The sequence below is a fragment of the Pristis pectinata genome, chromosome 18 (genome assembly GCF_009764475.1).
Source record: "Pristis pectinata isolate sPriPec2 chromosome 18, sPriPec2.1.pri, whole genome shotgun sequence".
In the NCBI taxonomy this organism is placed as follows: Eukaryota; Metazoa; Chordata; class Chondrichthyes; order Rhinopristiformes; family Pristidae; genus Pristis; species Pristis pectinata.
The window spans coordinates 15,906,055-15,925,195 of NC_067422.1; the positions used below are offsets into that span (position 1 = coordinate 15,906,055).

At 42.0% G+C, this 19,141-nt stretch overlaps 2 protein-coding genes across 5 annotated transcripts in view; one reads left to right on the forward strand and one right to left on the reverse strand.

Moving 5' to 3' along the window:
• The window catches only part of LOC127579976 (platelet-derived growth factor subunit A-like), a 66,756-nt gene extending 63,276 nt beyond the window's left edge, over nucleotides 1–3,480 (forward strand). For all 3 annotated transcript variants that reach the window (XM_052033086.1, XM_052033085.1, XM_052033087.1), the window contains one exon: nucleotides 3,021–3,480. In XM_052033086.1, coding sequence (XP_051889046.1) covers nucleotides 3,021–3,060 — 40 coding nt within the window. In that variant the 3' untranslated portion in view covers nucleotides 3,061–3,480. The remainder of the gene's footprint in view (nucleotides 1–3,020) is intronic.
• Nucleotides 3,481–4,649: 1,169 nt separating this feature from the next.
• fam20a (FAM20A golgi associated secretory pathway pseudokinase) overlaps nucleotides 4,650–19,141 on the reverse strand; it is a 49,822-nt gene continuing 35,330 nt past the window's right edge. The window contains exons 8-12 of one of the 2 annotated variants that reach the window (XM_052032662.1): nucleotides 16,939–17,048; nucleotides 14,975–15,056; nucleotides 10,358–10,417; nucleotides 9,373–9,520; nucleotides 4,650–4,714 (exon numbers count right to left, since the gene is read on the reverse strand). In XM_052032662.1, coding sequence (XP_051888622.1) covers nucleotides 4,694–4,714; nucleotides 9,373–9,520; nucleotides 10,358–10,417; nucleotides 14,975–15,056; nucleotides 16,939–17,048 — 421 coding nt within the window. In that variant the 3' untranslated portion in view covers nucleotides 4,650–4,693. Of the gene's footprint in view, nucleotides 4,715–7,820; nucleotides 9,521–10,357; nucleotides 10,418–14,974; nucleotides 15,057–16,938; nucleotides 17,049–19,141 lie in introns of those variants that run through there. The other variant, XM_052032661.1, reaches the window with a different exon arrangement.

Below are 19,141 nucleotides of genomic sequence, written 5' to 3' on the forward strand. Positions count from 1 at the left end.
TAGATATACAAACCCAGAAGTGGTGATAGCTGTCATACCTCACCCTAGATATCACCCTTAGGAGGATGGCCTTGGGCAGTGAGTGTCAATCTGCTCTTTGGTCACAGAAGGTATCCCTCACAATGCACATGTTCCAACAGGAGTCATTGGGGTGCAATGGGAAGCAGGTGTCTTGGTGAGATCACCCCTGGAATACCGAGACAACTCATAATGTTCCTTCTCTGACTTGCTCGCAGTAGACAAGTGCAAACAAACCTGCAGTCGTTTTGGCGGGTGTGTGGCAGTGTACATCACCTAGCAGATCTATTGCATACTCCTGGCACAAATCTTGATTTATTTTGATAAACTGGTATTCTGCAGTATGTGTGACCATGGAATTCATTCATGATTGCCCCTATAAATAGGTGGTGTATAAAGTGAACTTTGTTACCAGTGTAGATTGAACAATGAAGTTATCATTAAAGGTTTATTTTAGCACCATTCATGGAGCACACACATCACCCATTTCTGTTCTGTTTATTATCAATTTGCAGGTACCATTGTTCAACTTATTCACAAAATTGGTCTAATCCTCTTGTACAAACTGAGCTCTCTCCACAGAGTCAATTGGCTCCTAATTTGGCACCATCCATAAATTTCTCCAATTGTCTTGAGCTGCTGGATCTACCTCTTCTCTGGCCAACCTCAAAGTAATGCAAATATTTCTACAATCATATTTGCATCAGTTGTTTTGCTTTATTCCAATCTCCATTTGGCCTTTTGACCATCTATCTAACGTGATCCTACAAGTGTTTCTACACTCATCTGAGTTACCACCTTCACCCTTCCTCCTGAATGATTTATGAAGAATATTCCTTATTTTCTATTCATTCATCCAGGAGCCTATTTTTGTTGTTCTGAGTAGAGGGCTTATCATGCAAATAATACATCGTGCCTTTATTAAAGATATCCCGATTGCTTTCTGTTTAAATACTGCTGAACAAACATCTGCTGTCCTCACCCTTTTGTGAAACTTTTCAATTCAGTACTTGCTTTTGGTTCTGCAGGATCCTGCATATGGGATCATGTAAAACTTAATGTGTTGCTGTGGTAATCTCTTCTTCATTGTGTGTGTTCCTGTCACCAAACCAAGGCTTAACCATCCTTTAAAACAATGGTTTTCAAACAATTTTTTGGGTGACAAACTGTAACCAAGTGGTTCATCCATCCAATGCTATAACATTAAATTCTCTGGTCTGTGGACCAGGGTTTATTTAAAGGAGTGAAGATAGTGACCCAATTTTTTTAATTACCTGTGATCCACCCAAGGGTTGAGTCCCACTTTAAAGCATCCTGAGATGCTAAGTCTCAAAGCAGTCAAATTCTACACTTGTGATTGCAAACTCTCAGCCACTTGGCTATTCCCAATTGATATTTTTATATAAACTGATGAATTAGACCAGTTGGGCCCTCAAGCCTGCTCTGCCATTTAATAAGATCATGGTCAATCTGATTGTAACCTCAGCTCTGCATTCCCATCTACCTGTAGTATCCCCCCACTTGTTGCTTATTCAGTATCTATACACCTCTGCCTTCAAAATATTCAATGACTCTACTTCCATCGTCCTTTGAGGAAGAGAGTTCCAATGACTCAGGAGCCTCAGAAAGAAAAATATTCACCTCCGCTGTCTTAAATAAGTTATACTTATTTTTAGACAGTGACTCCTAGTTCTAGGTTCTTCCTCAGGAGGAAACTTCCTCTCCACAATCACCATGTGAAGACCCTTCAGGATCTCAGATGTTTCAAACACACTTTCAACTCCAGTGGTTACAAGCCTAGCCTGTCCAACCTTTCCTCATAAAACAATCCACTATTCCAGGCATTAGTCTAGCCATCTTTCTCTAAACTGCTTCCAATGTATTAACATCCTTCCTTAAGTAGGGAGACTAGTACTTCACAGCGTACTCTAAATGTTGCCTCACCAAAGCCCTATATGACTGACACATAATTTTCCTACTTATTTGATTCATTTCCCCCAGCAATAAATGATAACATTCTATTGGTTTTCCTCATCACTTGAGTGCCTGTGTACTAGCCTTTTGCAAATCACACACTAGGACACCCAGATCACTCAGCATCTTAGTATTCTCACCATATAGGTAACTATTTTTATACTTTTACTGCCTTAGTGCAAAATTTCACATTTTTCCACATTATACTACATTTGTCAGATCTTTGGCCACTCACTCAACCTATCCATGATCTGTGTTATAATCAAACGTAAGAACAGTAAATTGTTTAACTTGGTCACCGCTGAATGGAACACTCGGTATTGACACAAATATCAATTGGCACTCAGATTCTGGAAAGGAGTAGTGCTTCACCTAGTGGTGACAAGAGGAATAGCTTTTTGTTCCAATGAATCCTCAGCTAACGATGTGGTATCTTTTACAGTGTGGAGGCCAAACATGTAATAGGCAACACCTGACACTGTGCTAAAATTCCAACATGCCATCATTGTAAAACCTTGTATGCATTTTCATTAGCTTCTATACCACCTCATGTATCATGTGATTGAAAAAAATACCTCTCCTGTTCACCAGGACCTGTGAAAAATTCACATGGGTTTCTCCGTCAGCGGCTATCACTCTCTGTTCAGGTCTGGTTGCAGAGTGAATGTTCCCCTACCCTTGACCGACAAAGCCCATAGCCTCAACCTGTGGCAAGAGCTACCTATTCTTTCAGACTGAATTGTGTCAGATTTCATGCTGTCAAACCTTTAACTTACAGAAATGGGAATGGGGACTTTAATGTTTTATGCTTAATATGTGCGAGTCCCAGGAATGGTCGAGACTAGCTATCAACCTTTCATTTTAGGACTGTTTTAGTCAACAGAGAGAAGGTGATATCAACCTTAGCAGCAGTCAACCCATTTCCATGGGTGAAGAGCCAACACTTGATGCTCAGATCTCTGAACAAGTAGTACAACTCAATCAAGCAGTTAATCCAGAATATAATAAACACATCGTTTCTTTTCTAGGTTTCCCTCAAAATATTACAAACACTCAACTGACAACTGAGAGGCAACCTCACAGCTGGCACACAAGACTACAAAGCACGTAAATGAAAAAAACTAATATATTGCATGCATTAAAGAGGCAGTATTCTCTCTCACTCTTTCTGGACTATGCAAGCATCCTTCCCTTAAGCCGGCCCAATGAAGACCAGTTGGGGCTGGGACTGGTGGGATATTTTGCGCTATGGATTCTTGATCACTGGGGACCCTGCCGGGTCCACTTGTGATGTGCAATAACAGAGAGGAGCTTCCTTGTCTTTTCTACACTTCTCAATTCAGTGACATGCAACAGTTCCACAGCATGGAGAGGAGTGATCCTCAGACTAGGAACTGTGGATAAGAGAGACAATTTGTTTAATTTCTAAACTTTCATTTAGCTGGTAAGGGGCTTATGGTTCACAATGAAGATTTATAACAAAAAACTTTAAACATGTGTATAATAAAACAAACAAAACTTATTTTTGTTCTGGTCTTCTTTTCTGCAAAGCAAGTATAAATAATTTTACTCAATTAAGTTACTCTACAAAGCAACTGATGAGGAAGGTATCATGAGAGCAACAGACAAAGTATTCTGGCAACTCACCTAGATATTAATTTTGAACTGAAAACATCCAAGGTATCTGTATTTCTCCAATTCTGACCCCTTGATCATTTCCCATTTTAATTGCTCTGCCATCAGTGGCTGGGTCTTTAGGTACCAGAGTCCTAAACTTTGGGATTCCCTCTCTGAACCTCTTTGCGTCTCTTGCACGTGCTTCTCCAGACCTACCTCTTTGACTGAGCTTTTAGTCTTTTGCATTATCTCCTTTTTTCGTCCAACCCAAGGTTTTTTTAGACTACAATCCTGGGAAGTGACTTACAATGTTTTGCTCTGTATTAATGGAAGTTGTTGTTGGTATTAAGTTCCGAATTATTCAGGTAATTCAAGCACATCTTTTGACATTGTGAAAAATGGAATTATTAGAAATGATTAATTATCCAAATCATTTTGAAATATGAACTGGTATCAACTTCTTATCATGCAAGTACAGTAAGTATGATGGTGAATGTTGACAGCATCACTGTGATTCAAAGTCAGTGTTTTAAAACTACCTTTCATTGGTTTGCACAGATGAGGAGTCTCCTCTGTAAACTGCATGTAATTGCCGATGTACGATTGTATCCACTTACAATGTGGCAAATTCTGTGCAAGCTGCGGGTTTGCCTGAATTAGTGTTTTGATTATTGAACTGATCATAGTTTAGAACAAAAATTTCCAACCTGGGAGACTAATTCCAGGCCAATGATTTTGAACCATCTTCAGTTGTTTTACACAGATGACAAGTCTGCTCTGCACAGTGCATGCCAATGCCTGTTCCCACATTTATTAATTGGGGTTGCGATGGAGATTTCCACCAGCTTTCTCCCCCATACAGGAAAGTTGAACATTTTCACCATTCAGATTCGGCAGCCTTCATTCAACACACAGCAAGACATGAAAAAATATACAGCAATTGGATAAAAACTAATTGACACAACATCTTCATTTATAAGACAACTTTCAAACGTTACTGATTAGACATTGAAAGAAGTTCAATCAGCAGAATGATTCCCAGAGGCAACAAGAATCAGTGAATAAAAGATACTTTTTAATTCCCTCATGAGAGATTGTCATCCTCCTACAATCAAAAGAACATTTAGTTCACTCTAAAAATAAATAGTACATTTTCAATGCATAAAATGCTTAATTATTATTATATATTACAATTACAAATTATATATTACAAGCCTCCCTGTTACAGGGTGAATCCAAGGATATTGTACGTTTCACTTGATGGAGACAAAGGTTGCTGATGAGGAGAAAAGGTAACTCTAGTTTCCAATGACTGTGCTCTGACGTGTGCAAGCTGGATGATGGGTGTGAACTCTGAACCTGAAAGAAGTGTAGTTGCTGTGACCATGAGTATGCAGGGCAGTGCATTTTTCTGTCAGTGACTTACCCCACATAAAGGGTACCCAATGCTTCAAGTTTCATCTGGAGTCCATGGAACTCACTGCTTCATCTCCCCAAGCTCTAGTGTTGGTAACTCAGCAGAAAAAATTGTGTATTGTCAATTTGCACTTGTGCATTGGTGCCTTGACAAGTCAGTCATTTGCTCACAGTCATTGCCTCGCCCACCCCATAGACCACTGCTGCTTGCTGCATCCAGATGTGTGTGCTGTAGGTAAGTGGTGCCAGTATGTCAGGAACAGGCACAGTTAGAACATCAGGTAGAGGTGCTGTGGATCAGAGGAGCACAGCTCAAGGCCACATCCTGCTGAGGGCTGGGATTGATGATCAGGAAGAAGACAAAGTCTGAAGAATTGTGTATCAGTGGCCTGCAGAACAGGGAGAGAGTGGACTATGGGGACGTTGGTTTATGCTGCCTTGCTTTAACCTCTGAAGTCCAAGTTCAGATTGGCTGGGATTGAAGCTTCAAGTTCATTGCTGACACTCTTACTCAGAATAGGTGTGTAGAATCAGGGGTCAGAGTCTCAAAATAAAAGTCAGCCATTCATGACAGTGATGAGGAGCGATTTCTTCAGGCAGAGGACAGCGTAGTGAATCTTTGGAATTCTCTCCACATGGCAGTTGGTGAGCCTTACTTACCGAGTACATACAATTCAGTCAACAGATTTTTAAATATGAAGAGAATCAAGGATATGGGATTAGTGCAGGAGAATGGCACTGAGGTAAAAGATCAGTCATGATCTCATTGACTGGCAGAGCAGGCATGAGGGGGTAAATGGCCAACTCCTGCTTTGATTTCTTATGTTCCTCAGTGGAAGTGGGAAAGTGCATCATCTGAATAGTCTGACCCCGCCTTAATGCAATATAGTGGCAGGGTGAATCTCAGTGGGTTATAGGTTACTACTAGTGACAGGTAGGACATCAAAGCCTATTTTCCCCATCCTTCAACCCTTACCCTCTCCCTGAAATCTCCTTTTTCCTCTCCTCTTTGCTCATCATGCATGATATTAGGATGTCTTGCGCATGATCTGTGGTGCAAAACCAAAAGCAAAGATACCCAACAACAGGCCTAAGATCCAACTGCCTTAAGGTAAATACAACCTTAGGTAGATGTTGTGTGATCAGATGACCCATGTTCGGATATCACATGATCAGAGCATGTGATCAGATATCATGTGGTCAGATGTCATAACATGTGATCAAGTTGCCAAGATTGTCTCCAGTCAGGATGGGAAAATCCTTGGGTGCTTGTAACACAGTGGAAGGCAGCTATGTGAGAAAAAGGCTAATGGCTTGATGGACGCTAGGAGTCTCACAAAAGATTGGAACTTAAGGCTACTTTGGAAATTTTGGAAACAAAAGGAGAAACCTCCTCAACACCTCCCACAAAGTGAAAGACTGTGGATAAACCGTGCATCATAAACCACAATTCGGAAAGGTGGACAGCTGTGTCCTGGTAAATCTTATGCTTTTGAATTTCTGGGAGATTTGCTATGCTGTAAATTGTATCCAGTGAGGTCATGCGGGTGTGTGATTTGGAGGAAGGGAAAGAAACGGGGAGATCGGGGGCTGGGGGGAGGTGAAGTTGGGTGTGTTTAGGGGAAACTCTTGCCACAGTGGTCAGCGGACCTGCTGAATATTTCCACCATTTTCATCAGGACTGGTGAAGGGTCTCGACCTGAGAAATCTACCTGAGAAAAATTTGCTCAGATCATGTAAAGGAAGTATCAGGGCTTCTGACTGATTGAAGCAGAAAAGAATGACAGGCTTATATTATGTCAAGGACATGTTTAAGATGTGATGTGAATACAGCAGAAAACTTCCAACGTATTGCTACCTGAACTTTCACTGACATCACCAATGGAAAGCATGCACAGGGGCATGGTTGCGAGTTTGAACTGCTAAACTGGAACTACAATTAAACTCAGTGATTAAACAGCCATTAAAGGTTGCCTTTAGGAATCCCTTTGTGAGTTCAGATACATTTTGAAGCCAGTTACTGGCTGAATTATTTTTCTCTTGATTGGTCCTACCTTAGAATTTCTGGGTCCTTGAGAATAGAACAGCTATTAAAATAATTATAATCCAGGGGTGATTTCTAACCAGTACAGTTGTATTGCTAATACTGTAAATTTAACCCATCTGTATATTTCAAAAGGCTCTTTCTTTCTGGCATGCAGTACCTGCTTACTTTCGTATCTGCTAAGGAAGCTAAAGAAATGTCTTCCATTCCTTCATTTAACAACATTTTAGTTAAGAATTTCCTTTGAACTGGCCCAACTCCTCTGCCCCACCTCTGGCCCAGTCTTGGGGTGGTACACTTAGAAAATTTCCAGTTTTAGATGTATCACAACTCTAAGTTATTTCTAAATAATTGGCAGGATGAGGAGAATAGATATTTCACCTAGAGGGCAGTAGGTGTCTGGAATTCACAGGCTGAAGAGTTGATAGAGATGGAAACTCTCATCACGTTTAAAAGGTACTTCCATGTAAACTTGGAGAACCGCGATCTGCAGGGCCACAGACCTAATGCTGGGACATGAAGCAACACTTACAAGTTGCTGGAGGAACTCAGCAGGTCAGGCAGCATCTATGGAGGGAAATAAACAGGCGACATTTCGGGTCGAGACCCTTCACCAGTCCTGATGAAAATGGTGGAAATATTCAGCAGGTCAGCTGACCCGCTGTGGCAAGAGTTTCCCCTAAACACACCCAACTTCACCTCCCCCCAGCCCCCGATCTCCCTGTTTCTTTCCCTTCCTTCAGCTACTCCATCTGCCTATTACCCACACATCGTCCCACAGGATTCCCTCCCCCCAACTGTTCCCAACTACACACCTCACCTCCCCTATTGGCTCCAAGCTCCACCTTCCTTTCTTATCAGATTCCATCATCCGCAGCCCTTTGTTGCCTCCACCGATCTCCTCCCAGCCTCTGTTGCCGTTTCCACTCTTCCCTCCTTCATCTATCACCCCTCTTCACCTGGACCCACCTATCGCTTGCCAGCTCTGGCCCCGCCACTTCACCTCACCTCTTTATACCGGCTATCTCCCCTCTACCCTCCCAGACCAGATGAAGAGTCTCACCCTGAAACGTCGACTGTCCACTTCCCTCCACAGATGCTGCTTGACCTGCTGAGTTCCTAAAGCAGGTTGCCTTTTGCTCCAGATTCGATCGTCTGCAGTCTCTTTTGTCTCCAGTTCAGGTCAATGATTTTCATCAGCTCTGATAAAAGGTCATCCATCTGCAACATTAAATCTGTTTTCCTCTCTCCACAGATGTCATCTGACCTTCTGTTATCTTGTTCCTTTGCATTCTCCATTATTATTTCTGATTTCCAGCATTTGTAATGGACAGGACAAACCTCTGCTCAGACTAATCCTCTTGCCCAGACCAAAGCTCATTTGCCCAGGCTAACCCTTCCCATCATGCAGATGGGAGCTTCCAATAAGTTTTCACCAGTGCAAAGCAAAGTACGTATGTCACTCTGGAACTCCTCTCACCCACCTCCAGTTTATAGATTTGTAACTGTTGAGGTCATAGCCCTATGGGTGGAATTACACCAGGTGGACAGGGTAGGGTTGCAGCTTTGATATGCCAACTTCAGCAGGGAAGTCCACACTCACCAGGCAAGACAGGCAGTGTGACTCATTCACCCAGTTGAGTGCAACACTCAACCAATGATCAGGTGCTCCACCTAATGGTTCTGGCAAGAACTGAACCAATGCAGCAAAGCACAGCAAGTGCCAGGTGACTCAGCAGGCTACACTCTGAAACTGGAGGGGAAAACTTATTGAGGCAAATCAGTCAGCATTAGTACAGCTTTGGGATGAGCTGAAACTGGCCTGAGAATTTGATACAAACACATCAATGGAGAGCAACAAACAAGATACTGGAGGAACTCAGCGGGTCAGGCAGCATCTGTGGAGGGATGTGGACGGTCAATGTTTCGGGTCGAGACCCTTCATTAGGACTGGATGAAGGGTCTTGACCCAAAACATTAATTGCCTGTTCCCCTCCAAAGACACTGCCTGACCCACTCTGTTACTCCAGTATCTTGTTTGTTGCTCCAAATTCCAGCATCTGCAGGCTCCTGTGTCTACAGCAATAGAGAGCTTGCTTTTTAAATATGGGGAGCATTCTATCCTCACTCAAGTTGCAGTCCTTGCCTTCATAGAACTCCCTTTCCTTGACATTTGTGGCCTGTTACCTGGCCAGCACACTGGAGTTGAAGTCCATGCCATCAAATTCATCTCCCACATCGTCCATGATTACATCAGCACCTCCATGCTGGTGCACACATTCACGAACTGCCTTCAGTATTACCTGCAGACGTCTGTCGAGTGCAAGTAGGTGAGGCTCTGTTAAAACTGGACTGAGGGTATCGAGAAGTAGGGACTCCCGCATGACGTCACTTAATTGATACCCCGGCTGTGACAGAAGATTCAAACGCAAGAGCGTTGACTTCTTTATTCTATAAAACAGACAATACAATGATTAGTGCTACCAGTTGGAACATGAGGGCCCAGATTTGGTGGCAAGAACAATAGTGAGGTTCTCTGCAAACAACACTGTTACCAAGTAAGTGGGAGAGTAACACCCATCATCTGCACCTATGCAGTTAAATATAGAAGTCAGGACATTCCTGCCTGGATTTCACGACTCCTACACAAGCTATGCTATCACAGTGAAAGATTTCACATTCAAACACATGAAGAGTTCACACTTGCTGTACTAAGCCATTAGACTCAATCAGAAGAAGTTGGAGTGTGTCCATTCATTGTCTTTATAAGGCCCAAGAAGTATGTCTAACATTGAAAATATGCACTGTGCCTCATCACTGTTCTTGGGGAGTAAAATTAGCAATGGTGCAGTTTACACCCATATAATGCAGACTGGCCCTCTGCTAAATCAGTCCAAATTGTGCCTGAAGCATAGACACATCATTTTGATCTCATTTCACGGCATGGTAGTGTAGCGGTTAGCGTAACACTATTACAGTGCCAGCGACCCAGGTTCAATTCCCGCTGCTGTCTGTAAGGAGTTTGTACGTTCTCCCCGTGTCTGCGTGGGTTTCTTCCGGGTGCTCCGGTTTCCTCCCATATTCCATAGACGTACAGGTTAGGAGCTGTGGGCATGCTATGTTGGTGTTGGAAGAGTGGCAACACTTGTGGGCTGCCCCCAGAACATTCTCAGTAATGCAAAAAGAAGCATTTCACTGTGTGTTTTGATGTAATGTGACTAATAATTAAATATATCTTATCTTATCAATTTCCATCATTTATATATCATGCTGACAGCATGACTTTACCTGCAACACTGGGTCAGGGGGGCGAGGATGGAGAGTTCATCATGTGAGTGTTTCCCAAACCTAAGAGAAAGAAAGAAATGTGTTATGGACTGCTTTGTCAAAGTTGACAGGAGAGTACTGACATTCAGATGTTCTGATCAGCGTGACACACAGTCAGAAATTGTTTGATGTTAATAGGTGTCTACTGTACAAGTTCTCAGTGATTCATTAGACTGGCTGCTGCCTTGCTAAAATAAGCACACATTTTAATGAATGGCTAATCAATTATATGATTCTGTCCTGCCTCAGCTCATCTGCAGTGGCAAACCTCTTCCATGTCTTTGTCCCTCTAGACTTAACTAGCCAGCCTCCCATACTTCACCCTGGACGTTTAAAATTATTCAAAACTCCCTTGCCCACATCTTAACTTCCAGCATCCTGTTCATCCATCACTCCTGTCCTTGGTGGCTCATATTGGCTCCTGGTCCAGCAATGCCTTAGTTCTAAAATTAACATTCAAATCCTTCTGTAGTCTCACCTCTCTACCTGTAACCTCTAACAATCCTTAGAGTTACCCATACTCCTCCATTTCTGGCCTCTGAGACATCTCCAATTTTATTTAGGTCACGTAGACATGTCTTCAGTTGTCAACCCCTGAAATCTAGTATTCCCCCGAAACCTCTCTCTTCAAAAACGCTCCTTAAAACCTACCTCGGCTTAAGCTCATCTGCCCTTATATTTTCTGATGTGAGTTGATGTCGAACCTTGTTCAAAGGTGCACCTGGGAAGTACCGTAAAACACTTCACCATAGTGAAGGTGCTATATAAATACAGAGTAGTAGTGTTATATGAAAGGTAGCTTTGTGACAGGATAGACGCAACAATACTACATGGTGCAGTGCCGATCTGCAAGAAATCTTTGTAAATTCCACTATAAATGACTCAGGTAATATTTGTTAGTGACTAGAGTGACCTAGCCAAGTGCTGATTATAATGAGGGATACAGCAGGGTAATAAAACAGTGAGTGGAAAGCAGTGCTTGGATGCTGCCATATTCTAGCTGTGTATAGAATATGATCAGCAAAGCTTTTAGATTCGAAATAACCTGATACATTTTAAATTGATCACTTTAAAAAAAACCTCATTATTTTTAAACTGGCTGTTCTATGATCAGAAATGTCTGCCTAACAATCAACTACCAATTTTCAGTAAAGTGAAGAAAGATACCTTTGATAGTATTATCACCTGGTACTTAGTCACAAATAACCACAACCAATACTCCATTATGGCTTCCACCAGAATGAAATGACTCCAAGCTTACAGTCTTAGGCCAAACATGGGGAAAAGAGCTGAATGCCTTGGGTGATTTGATAGTGACTGCTCTTGACAACAAAGCTGGAATGCTGAAGTGAGATATTTAAGAATCCTAATGAAAGTGAAGTCAGCTGGAAGCAGGAAAATCTCTCCGCTGTTTAGAATCATTGAGCACAAAGGAAGATTGTTGCAGTTGTTGGAACCCAATTACTCCAGCCCCAAGATATCACAACAGCAGCTCTCTCCAGAGTCGTGTCGTAGGCCCAAATACTTTTACCTGCTTTTTCAATGGCTTGCTTTCTGTTGTAAGGTCAGAAGTGGGGATCTTTGCAAATGGTCACACAGTGTTCAGTTTCTTTTGCAATTCCTTAAACCATGAAACATTCTGTGTCTGCATGCAGCACAACTGGGCAACATTCAGCCTGATAATTGTCAGCAGAAGCGTTTTCGGTTTAGACTGCATAGCAATAACCTGCACTGAGATTCTGTGACACCTCTATATTTATTTTCTGATTCTGGTTTCCAGTCCTGATCAGCAACGATCGCCGTATCTTGTCAGCTTCTCTGTAACATTTTCATGAAAGCTCTCTCCAAAGTGCAGCAAAGCACTGAGATAATGTCTTGTAATGACAGCGCATCTTTCCTGTCCCTTTCAAGATGCTTCAAAGCTATTTATGGTCAACGTTGTACTTTTGAAATTTGAGGTGTAGTCATGTTGTAACATAAGAAACATGCCAGCCAATGCCCAAACAGTAAACTTGCCAAAACAGCAATGTGATAATAGCAAATGATATTGATCGAGGGATAAATACTGCCTGACTCAGGGGCAAGAGTGCTAGCAACTGAGACACAGACAATTGTAACTACCCAATGCTAACAGCCTCTTGCCAATCTTGTCAATTTCCAATGATCCCAACACCAGGTGGAATGGGTGAGATTTGATCCAGTAGGTGAGTTTGTATTATTTCAACCAGGAAATAAGTTCCTTCATGCAGTTTGGAGTATATCATGGGACTTGGGCAGAGTCTATCATTGCTGGTGGCAAAGGTAGAAATCTGTGGGATGATGGACTGAACAAATTGATTTACCCAAGTGTCCTGTTCATATCCCAATCAGAAAAGCACAGTTGACCTAGTTTTCCAGTAAAGAAGCAGTGGCATGATTACAACCAATGAGAAAGGAGGCCACTTCCAACAGTTTCTAAAATATTTCCTTTGGCATAACTGGAATTGCAGCTCAATGGGCAGGTCTCTAGTTCTGTGCTTGGTTTCTTGGTCTAAAGCATGATCAACATCGAGTTTCTGGGGACTTCAAAATTAAAGTAATATAGAAACATAGAAACACAGAAAAATAGGAGCAGACTATTCTACCTTACTCTGCTATTCAATACAATCACAGCACATCCTCTGACTTAACACATATTCCTGCTCTTTCCCATATTTGCATAGCACACAAAACAGTGAGAGTTAACTGTAAATGTAGAAAGGAATGGGGAGAATTTCTGCATAAATCTCACAACCTTATGCTCTAACATTGACAAAATCTCTGCTGAAACAGTATGAGTATTCATTTATTTTATTAATTTAAAACTTTTCTGCAGCTTTGCTGACTTTCCACTGACATAAAAGATTGGAACTTCCCTACAGAACTTTGAAGCCAAATTTTGTGTGTGTAAGTAATTATGTTTACCTGTGTACATGAGGTTTTTCTGTCTGGGTCCAAAAATAAGCATAAGATCAAGTGTCATTTTCCTGTGTATAGAAAAACCTGATCCCTTCATGTTAAGAGAAATTGTTTTGAAATTTTTTTTTTAATTTTTAAAATTTTATTTACAGCGTGGTAACAGGCCCTTCCGGCCCAATGAGTCCGCGCCGCCCATTTTGAACCCAAATTAACCTACCCATACGTCTTTGCAATGTGGGAGGAAACCGGAGCACCTGGAGGAAACCCACACTTACACGGGAGAACGTACAAACTCCTTACAGACAGCGACGGGGATCGAACACCGATCGCTGGCGCTGTAAAAGCATCGCACTAACCACTACGCTACCGTGCCTTAATGATAATAAATGCCTCAATATTGATCCTTTTTAAAGCCTGATCCATCATATTTCTTTCTATGTTTATCAATATTAGAACACAACACAGAAGACTGGATTTCAATTCTGAGTCTAGCACCTCTGATCAAAAGTTATAGGAAGTCTACTGAATTCAGTGATTACTAATGCAGATTGTTTGAGCTGAAGGTAAACAAGGGGATCAAAAAGAACAAATCACAGCGCAAAACCTGGATAAAGTAAGCCTTGGTTGTAGTCTTCCACTGTTATCCTTTCTCAGGGTATATTTATATTATCTGAGAATTCAGATTCTAAAATGGAGTCCTTTACTGAAAAGGGTTATAGAAGCATTTCAGCCAACTCATTCATGCTGACCAAGTTGCCTACCTGAGCTGTCTGAGTTTGGCCCATAGCCCTCTAAACCGTTCCTATCCATGTACCTGTCTAAATGCCCTTTAAATGTTGTAATTGTACCTGCCTCTACTACTTCCTCTGGCAGCTCGTTCCATACAGTCATCACCCTCTGTGTGAAAAAGTTGCCTCTCAGGTCCCCTTTAAATCTTTCCTTTCACATCTAGTTTTAGACTCCCGTACCCTGGGAAAAAGATTGTGACCATTCACCTTATCTACGCCCCACATGATTTAATATACCTCCATAAGGTCATCTCTCAGCCTCCTACACTCCAGGGAAAAAAGCCCCAGCCTATCCAATCTCTCCTTATAACTTAAGCTGTCCAGTCTCGGTAATATCCTCGTGAATCTTTTTTGCACCCTTTCCAGCTTAACGACATCCTTTCTCTAGCAGGGTGACCAGGACTGCACACAGTACTCCATGTACGGTCTTTTGACCTCTATCCTAATGTCTTGCACAGCAGTAACATGACGTCCCAACTCTTCTACTCAGTGCTTTGACTGATGAAGGCAAATGTGCCAAATGCCTAATGCACCGCCCTGGCTACCTGTGTCGCCATTTTCAGGCAATAGTGTATTTGTGCTCCTAGGACTCTCTTCTTCAACACTTTCCAGGGCTCTGTCGTTCACTGTTTAAGTCCTGCCCTGCTTTAAATTCCCAAAATGCAACATTTCACACTTGTCCGAGATAAATTCCATCTGCCATTCATTGGCTCACTTTCCCAGTTGATACTATTGAAATCTTAGATAACCTTCTTCACTGTTATAATAATATTTTACTTGCTCTCTTTGGATTCTGCACTAAGATTATATTAATAACATTTTATACTTAAATATAAATTGTTAAAGCTATTACCCTCTGGCATTGTCGAAGTGAATGATATAGCCATCCTTTCCAAACTTTGTGAAGACCTCAAAGTGATGTCGATCCATATTTCCTGGAAGCAAATTTAGAAGCATTGACTGCAGGAAAAGGAGTTCACCAGAATTGTCTTTATATTCCAAGATCCTTTCTTGAAATATTCACTTTGAGCTGAGCAGTTTAATAAACTTAACACAATTTCTGATAAAAAGAGATCATCATTAATTCCAAATATTCATCACTGAATCTAAGCTGAATCCTCGGAATTGCTCCAAGGTCTTTTCTCTTGGATGCAGCAATGCTCTTAAGTCCTATGGCAGTTTGCCTTTCCTTCTGTCAACAATTAAAAAAGAATATCCTAGAAATTCAATGATATACCACTGTTTAGTCAGGGTTTTGTGCTTGAAAAAGGACTTTCCCAAGAATGCAGTGTGATTATAACCATTTCCATGCCATTACACTAGAATTTTTTCTTGGGTTCTTTAAAGCATAGGTTGCACGTGCATGACTAATACAATGTACATGAGGATGAAAGAAGCAGAAGCAGGAGGAGACCAATCGATCCCTCGTGCCTCTTCCAACATGCAACAAGATCATACCTTTACCTTGGCACCACTTTCCTGCACTAACCCACAACTCCTTTCATATTCAAAAACCTTTTGACTCAGCAACTAAGCTTCTACAGTCCTCTTGAACTCCAGGACTCATGATTGAATGGGTGAAGACATTTCTTCTCATCTCTGTCCTGAATGGACAACTTCTTAAACGATATCAAATACTGCCAGGTTCTCTCACCTCCCCACCTCGGCCTCAGTTCTGGATTTCACGTTGTCTTTCTCTTTCTCTAACATGTGTGAAGGAACAAGAGTAAAATTGGTTGAGGCCTTGTTGTTTGCCACTGAAGGCTGCAGCAACAGACTCATGAGCAAAATAAGAAGCTGCCAAACCTCAGTGAAGGGGTCTAAAATGAAGAGCAATAACATAGTTGAAAAGAAACTGTTTTGGGGAGGGTTAGATCCAGTTACCTGGGCAAAGAGTGGGGCTTGGAATAGAGATGAAGAAAGCAGACTCAAAGAGGAGTTGTGCACAATGGCAACAGATATTTCTTTTCCTGAAAAAATTTGAATGCAGGGATAAGTCATGAAATTAAGCAGTGGACCAGTCCTCTGAACATTGTGTTTCTTCATCACTTTCTATTTTATTACAAGCTGAAATAACATGCCTTGATTCTATTGAATTTTTTTACTTATATTCATTTCCTTACAATGCCTTGGGAGTTTCTATAACCATGCACACACTTTTATTCAGATTTGGGCCGAAAGCAGTCACTTTAAGGTGGAGAATTAAATTTGGCATCAGGTGACATTTATCTTGGCTTATGTAAACTGCTGAATTGGATCCATCAGTGAAATATTATCTCTGAGAGATGGAGGCACTCGGCAGGCTTTTCTGATCTTCCTGAAACCCTTCCCAATTCCTGATAAAACCAAGCAAGTTGCTTTGGACATGAGGAAGTGAGAAGATTGGTGAAGGGCAAGGCAACTTTCCATTGACTGCAATAAAGGTGTAGGTGACCCAAAGGAAATTCCTTAAATCTCAAGAAGGAACAAGATTCCACCTCAGAGCTAATGACTGTGCCTGGTTAGCTTGCTACAGCTTAATGTCCTCCTAATGCACAGGCCAACAGAAGTGAAAGGACACTGATAAAGGGTGCTGTGGACAATTATAGCAATCCTTGGAGCTCATCACAGGCAGGGAAATACAAAAAGGGCATTCCTAGCTCAGTTCCATGTTGTAATTTCTAGGAGAGTGACAGACTGTGTGCTTTACAAATGCAAATCTAAACACAGACTGTTTCTGGCATCAACTATATCCTTGAGTTAGCAAGCCAAACACCTTTGCCCAGTTCATGGAACTCAACCCCATCACTGGAGATTTCTTTCCTTTCAAACATTTACCTGTTAAAAAGTCAAAAATAGCCATATCGATGATGTTCAACAGTCTACTGCCTTCATTGTATGGAGGAGTTCTTTTGATCTTTTTACAATAGTTTGGATTGGTTTCCCACCTAAAGGGAAAAAATAGCAAGCAATTAGAATAGTGTTTGAACTCATGCTCAAAGATATTGTTAATCACACATCACGATATTAACTGAGTCAGTAGTCATTGATTATGCAAATAAGTTCTAGAAATTGGACCCACTGTGCCTCTGTTTATGCATAAATATGAACAACACCCTAGCAAAGAAAACTAGCACAGGATGGAACATCTTTGCTGACCATGATTCTCTCTTCCAGCTTCAACACTACCAATGGGACTTTCTGGGAGCAGAGCTCCAGTTTTGAGATTCACTCGCAGTTCAGTTCGGAGTACATTGTACTACTTTGCAGCTTTGTTTGTGATTTAAAGGCAGTGGGACATCAGAGCAGCCACCTTTACAAATCACCTTAGGTTGTTCAAGCATCACGCAAAGCTCACAGACCCTGCTGAAAGCCATTATGAGGGCTTGTTCTTGCACTTAAAAGCTCAAATACTCAGGCAATGGGGAACGGGAACCATCTTTTACTGAGGGAATGAATAAGTTGACTAGCAACGTAGGGTGGGATGACATCTCGCCCCAAGACACACACACATCCACAGAAAAGACTCTATTCTCACAGAGTCTTTTCATATCTAGAACAATATCTTTACAGCCTCAGGTTCTGAAGGGCAGTCATGCTGGAAATATGTGACCTATTCAGGGAAGACGTTATGTTAAACTCTCATTGCCAGGACTGTTCTCTCCATTGAAGTCAAGCTTACCTTTGTTGCACGGTCAAGCAGTCATAGGAGACTGCTGGTTTGTCACCCAATTTGCTGCTCACTCGCACTTTATTTACAGAGGATGACCTTTCCTATTTTGATTTCCGTGAGGAAGAGGTCACGCAGTGGGATACACATGAATTGCTGGCTTCACACAAGTGCAGACAGCCATTGAACTGCCCTCATGTGCCTACATGAGGCCCACTCAATAACCTCAACCTTTCCATTAACAGAAAAGGCTGCCACTCACTGAATGCACAGGTTGTATTGGATCATTAGAAGCTGTTCCTCATGGTAAATACCCATGACATAATCATCCTTAAGGACAGTGAACTGCCTGACGTCTTCCAAGACCGCCAGTGTGCATGTGAATGGATCCTGGGGAACAAGGATGACCTTCTCTTTCCCTGGCCCCTTGTTCATGCATGGTTCCCTCACACTGATGTGGAACACCACTATAATGAAAGCCACGCAGGTACAAGGATCATTGTGAAGAATTGCATTGTCCCATAAAAGGTCTCCATCAGTCTGGGAGCCCCCTCCAATATACTCCAAGTGATTGTGCAGGTGTACAGCTTTCATAATTATGTGCTGGATACTGCTCAATCCAGCCATACACAGGCAGTGACATGATCTGGAGGATGGAGCCCTGGAACCTTTAGATCAGCATGGAGAGGAGCAGAAGTCAGAGGAAGAGGCACTGGAGGAGAAACCTAGATAAGCACCCACAATATAATCTACCAACAGTGGGTATGAGGGAGGCTGCCACTGCAAGGGTGAGAAGGAACCCTTACAGAGAGAATAGAGAGGCTTGCGTCATCACATTGCATAGTCAAAGTTCCAAACATATACAAAACCAATGTAAACAGTGAATTGTCTAGAATCTTGCTGACATATCAGATAATATAAATGCTCCCTCTACACGTTTCACTTTCTCCTTTACAGGGGCATAGGCACTGTTCTGTACATATCACTGAAAAGCTCCACTACCCACTCACTGTAACGGCTTGCTGCAGAATCTGGATCATCTACAGACTGAACATAGAACAGTACAGCACAGGAACAGGCCCTTCGGCCCATGATGTTTTGCCAAACTAAGTAAACTGGTAATTAAATGCCTAACCAAACTAGTCCCTTCTGCCGACACAACGTCCATATCCCTCCACTCTCTGCACATTCATGTGCACTCACATATCTGAGAGCCTCTGAAATGCCTCTATTGTATTTCCCTCCACCACCACTCCTGGCAGCACATTCCAGACACCCACCACTCTCTTTCCCCGCACACCTCCTTTGAACTTACCCACCTTAAATGCATGCCCTCTAGTATTAGACATTTCAACCCTGGGAAAAAAGTAC